The 5,726-nt window shown below is 48.8% G+C and overlaps 1 protein-coding gene across 1 annotated transcript; it reads left to right on the top strand.

Moving 5' to 3' along the window:
* The first annotated feature begins 460 nt into the window (after positions 1 to 460).
* LOC119579638 lies at positions 461 to 4,953 on the top strand. The gene is made up of 3 exons (XM_037927551.1): positions 461 to 662; positions 3,767 to 4,436; positions 4,887 to 4,953. Exons 1-3 carry the CDS (start codon positions 461 to 463, stop codon positions 4,951 to 4,953), a joined length of 939 nt encoding a protein of 312 aa, XP_037783479.1.
* The last annotated feature ends 773 nt before the right edge of the window (positions 4,954 to 5,726 follow it).

A 5,726-nucleotide genomic window follows, 5' to 3' on the forward strand; every position in this document is an offset into this window, starting at 1 on the left:
TCACAGACGTCAACGTTGGTTGCTGTTTGTACAGAACGCACACTGTCAGGTGCATCGGTGATATTAGTAGTTGATGAAGTATCATCAGGTGCAGCATCATCCATATCAAATTCAGAATTAATGTCCTCATTAGGGGGTGGTGGTACATTATATGATGTGGCTCGTGGTGTCATAATAGGGCATGAGGAATTCCATAGCATTGTAGAATACCCATTTCTTGGTTTTGATGCTAGCTGATCCAGATGTATGAGTTGTAAATTTCCTCTTTTCTCTCATAAAGTTGCTCCATAATTGATGCCATTTCTCCTTGCAATCGGATTCTGTGGAAAATAATAATGGTGACTAGAAGGATGATCATAATAGTATTTATTATTATTTTAATGGCAACAGCATTGATGAAAAAGAACATGGAAACAGAAGGCCCATTCATAGAGGGTTTCTCTCTTTCTCTATTCCAGACATGTTGCTACCTGGGTCTTTTGCTTCCCCTGGGTTCCAGTTCCGCACTGGGAAGACTACAGTGCATAACATTGTCAAGGAAACAAGTAATGCCGTATGGGAGGTATTACAGCCACAGTATATGCCAGTACCTGATCATCAACAGTGGAAAGAGATAGCAAGAGCATTTTTCGAAAAATGCAATGTTCCAAACTGTATCGGAAGTGTGGATGGCAAGCATTGTCGGTTGAAATGCCCACATAATGCAGGCTTACTTTTCCATAATTATAAACAGTATCACTCTATTGTATTGTTACGCCGGTCGCCTCGTCTCTCTGCCACCAACACAAGGCAGGCTAGGCAGACGGCGTGTTATATACAGGGTCGTGAACACTGAACAGCTCCAAGAGGCACAGAACACCAGGAGAGGAAACGCCAAGTGGCGAGGCAGGGCACGAAGTAAACACAAAATGACAGTCTTTCCTTTATTTACCACAATTATTTACCCGTACACTTTTCTATAGCACAATACAGGGGGGAAACCAGCATGTCACACAGCACAATACAGCTTATAACAGGGCAACACAAAGTTTTATCAGGTCACAAGGGCACACACGAGGTCTTCACAGGAGCAGCACCCAACTCCGTCTCCCGGCTTGTTCCTCCGCTCCTCCGCTCCCAGCCAGCTGCGTCATGTTTGCCCAGGTCCCTTCATGTTAACACATGTTTCGCAGAGACAAAGACCCACTTGCGTAGCACTATCCCCCCCTATCAAGCAGACGACCCGTCTGCTCTGTCATATCTAAACCTGAAACAAACTACATAAAAAAATTTAAATAAAATCAGTTCTCAGAAACACAAAAATCTTTCATCCAGCGCGGCTTTCTTCGCTCTCGCTGGGGTCTCTCTGGAGGAGGTGTGGGCGGCGGTAGATTGGCAGTGGCACCCAGAGGGGTATCTCCTGTCCCAAGACCTGGCTCATGGTCACCATTGACATCTGCTGCATCGCCCTCACCGTCCAAATGCTCGTCCTCATCTCGGTCAGCGTCTGCCACGTCCTCATCGCCGCTACTGGGGCTAACTTCATCTTCTTTTTCACCATGGCCCCAGGAGTAGCTTCCTGGCCCATGGTAACGCCACAGCCGGTCCACGTGGACAACAGACGGTCGTTTTCGCCCTCTGCGAATTCGATAGGTGACATCAGAGAGGGCCGCTACCACCGTGTATGGCCCCTCCCAGGGGCTCTGTAGCTTCGGCGAGAGCCCTCGTTTCCGACGCGGGTTGCAGCCACACTCTGTCACCTATGTTTGTACCTCACTTCCCTCATGCGCCGGTCATAGGTCTCCTTCATGGCATGGCCGGCTACCTTGAGCTTGCCACGCACCCGTCGGTGCACCTCCGCCAGGTTCTCCTGCAGTGCCACTGCATAGCTGGATGTGACAGTTGGCAAGTTCACGTCGGGTGGCCGCCCTGTGGCCAAATCCACTGGTAGCCTGAGCTCACGGCCAAACATGAGTCGGGCAGGTGTGAAGCCTGTTACCTCATGCACATCAGACCGGTAGGCCATGAGCATGGCGGGCAGCTTGACATCCCACTCCTGACACCATTTGTTACGCCGGTCGCCTCGTCTCTCTGCCACCAACACAAGGCAGGCTAGGCAGACGGCGTGTTATATACAGGGTCGTGAACACTGAACATCTCCAAGAGGCACCGAACACCACAGCGTCCCAGAACACCAGGAGAGGAAACGCCAAGTGGCGAGGCAGGGCACGAAGTAAACACAAAATGACAGTCTTTCCTTTATTTACACAAGTTATTTACCCGTACACTGTTCTATAGGCACAATACAGGGGGGAAACCAGCATGTCACACAGCACAATACAGCTTATAACAGGGCAACACGAGGTCTTCACAGGAGCAGCACCCAACTCCGTCTCCCGGCTTGTTCCTCCGCTCCTCCGCTCCCAGCCAGCTGCGTCATGTTTGCCCAGGTCCCTTCATGTTAACACATGTTTCGCAGAGACAAAGACCCACTGGCGTAGCACTATCCCCCCCTATCAAGCAGACGACCCGTCTGCTCTGACATATCTAAACCTGAAACAAACTACATAAAAATTTAAATAAAATCAGTTCTCAGAAACACAAAAATCTTTCATCCAGCGCGGCTTTCTTCGCTCTCGCTGGGGTCTCTCTGGAGGAGGTGTGGGCGGCGGTAGATTGGCAGTGGCACCCAGAGGGGTATCTCCTGTCCCAAGACCTGGCTCATGGTCACCATTGACATCTGCTGCATCGCCCTCACCGTCCAAATGCTCGTCCTCATCTCGGTCAGCGTCTGCACGTCCTCATCGCCGCTACTGGGGCTAACTTCATCTTCTTTTTCACCATGGCCCAGGAGTAGCTTCCTGGCCCATGGTAACGCCACAGCCGGTCCACGTGGACAACAGACGGTCGTTTTCGCCCTCTGCGAATTCGATAGGTGACATCAGAGAGGGCCGCTACCACCGTGTATGGCCCCTCCCAGGGGCTCTGTAGCTTCGGCGAGAGCCCTCGTTTCCGACGCGGGTTATGCAGCCACACTCTGTCACCTATGTTGTACCTCACTTCCCTCATGCGCCGGTCATAGGTCTCCTTCATGGCATGGCCGGCTACCTTGAGCTTGCCACGCACCCGTCGGTGCACCTCCGCCAGGTTCTCCTGCAGTGCCACTGCATAGCTGGATGTGACAGTTGGCAAGTTCACGCCGGGTGGCCGCCCTGTGGCCAAATCCACTGGTAGCCTGAGCTCACGGCCAAACATGAGTCGGGCAGGTGTGAAGCCTGTTACCTCATGCACATCAGACCGGTAGGCCATGAGCATGGCGGGCAGCTTGACATCCCACTCCTGACACCATTTGTTACGCCGGTCGCCTCGTCTCTCTGCCACCAACACAAGGCAGGCTAGGCAGACGGCGTGTTATATACAGGGTCGTGAACACTGAACAGCTCCAAGAGGCACCGAACACCACAGCGTCCCAGAACACCAGGAGAGGAAACGCCAAGTGGCGAGGCAGGGCACGAAGTAAACACAAAATGACAGTCTTTCCTTTATTTACACAAGTTATTTACCCGTACACTTTTCTATAGGCACAATACAGGGGGGAAACCAGCATGTCACACAGCACAATACAGCTTATAACAGGGCAACACGAGGTCTTCACAGGAGCAGCACCCAACTCCGTCTCCCGGCTTGTTCCTCCGCTCCTCCGCTCCCAGCCAGCTGCGTCATGTTTGCCCAGGTCCCTTCATGTTAACACATGTTTCGCAGAGACAAAGACCCACTGGCGTAGCAGTATTAATGGCTATTGCTGATGCCAAGCGTTGTTTTACTCTGATTGATGTTAGGGCATATGGGCGAAAAAGTGACAGTGCAGTCTTTAGTAACTCTAGTATGTGTAGGTCATTTCTCTCTGGTCATTTAGATATCCCACAGCCTAGTGAAATACCTACTACTGATATCAAAATACCATTCCATCTCATAGTAGATACAACTTTCCCTTTAAAGCCCAATATAATGAGGCCATATCCTCGAAAGGACCTAGATTACTCTAGAAAGGTATTCAACTATAGGATGAGTAGAGCTAGGAGAAATGTAGAATGTGCTTTCGGAATGCTAACTCAGAAATTTGGTGTACTGAAAACATCAATGGAAACAAGCACTGAGGTATCTGAAGCAATAGCTAAAAGTATCTGTGTGCTTCATAATTTCATTCACCATAAATACAGCATGAACTTTTGTGGTGATAATGATGATGCAATTGATGATCACCATCAAAACATGAGCCTGTCACCAGCAAAAAGTACAAGGCCTACAGCAGAAGCCTTGTCCATTCGCGACACTCTGAGAGAATACTTTGTCTCACCTGGTGGGAGCTGTCGAGTGGCAGGACAGAAACATCCACGGATGCATATATTCACCGCAGAAGAAATGGCCAAACCAGTTTATACCTTATCAACTCTGTAGTTAGGTTTAACATATATAGAGGATAATATTAAAATAATTATAGGCAGCTATGTTATTCCTGCTATTTTGTCATATTACCATTTACTTTTAGAAGAACATTATGTGAACATTAGTGAACGAAATCAGAGACAACTGTTAATAATAGGAACTGTAGCCTACACCCCACCCTCTACTCTGCCTGGTACCTGGCTGGATGGCGGTTACGTTATATCACACATTTGAAAAGTAGACAATATGCCTTATAGTTGCGAAATAAAAGTATCCAACCATATTCACAACGCTTTTTTGTTTTTTAATAGGCAAAATAATATTGCCTAGTACAGCAATCCCTTCTATAGTTCTGTACAGTACATGTAATTTCTACTGTAATAGAAGCCTAATATATTTAAATAAAAACTTAAACTTATCTTTGCATTTCATTTCTGTAGCAATATCATTCCATAATGCAGCAATTACATCAAGATTACGGTGCACAAGATCACTGGGATCACAAATAGCACGTCGTTCTCGCACTAAACTGATGAGGAGTTCCTTTTACATGATGCTTCCTGCTCGGCTGATTCGCCCTGACTGATGAAAAAATGGGACCGCGCCCATCAGTGATTCTGAATCGCCATGATTTGAATTGACTCGATTCGCTCGGTGTAAACGATTCCATTGAATTTAACGTGGCGAATCAAGACGAATCGTGAATTGGGATGATTCTCCATGAATTGAATCGAATCGAATGGCTTGGTGTAAACGCAGCCTAATGGTAGTCAAACGTACATAGGACTTACAACACATGTAAAGGAACACATAACTATGACGACCTTCGCTGGGTAAAAGCGGTGAGTGAGGGGTCACGTGTCAGGCCGACCCGCCTGAGGCGAGGGGAGGCCGACCTTACCATGCCGAGCTCTAAGCTCAAACTGTCGGGTCAGGCGAGGTCAGTTATAATCGTCATCTACGCCCTCGCTGAGTCGGTAGTTCTTATTTTGGACTTGAAGCCTCTCTCGCTTGCTCTCTCTCTCTCTCTCTCTCTCTCTCTCTCTCTCTCTCTCTCTCTCTCTCTCTCTCTCTCTCTCTCTCTCTCTCTCTCTCTCTCTCTCGCTCGCTTTCTCTCTCTCCCCTTCTCGCTCGCTTTCTCTCTCTCTCTCTCTCTCTCCTCTCCTCTCGTCTCTCTCTCTCTCGTCTCTCTCTCTCTTCTCGCTCTCTCTTCTCTCCTCGCCTCCCCTTTTTTTCTCCTTTTCTTCCCCCCGCTCCTCCCTCTTCCCCCTCCCCCTTCCCTCTCTCCTTTCCTCTCCTCC

The sequence above is a fragment of the Penaeus monodon genome, chromosome 12, assembly GCF_015228065.2.
Source record: "Penaeus monodon isolate SGIC_2016 chromosome 12, NSTDA_Pmon_1, whole genome shotgun sequence".
Classification (NCBI taxonomy): domain Eukaryota; kingdom Metazoa; phylum Arthropoda; class Malacostraca; order Decapoda; family Penaeidae; genus Penaeus; species Penaeus monodon.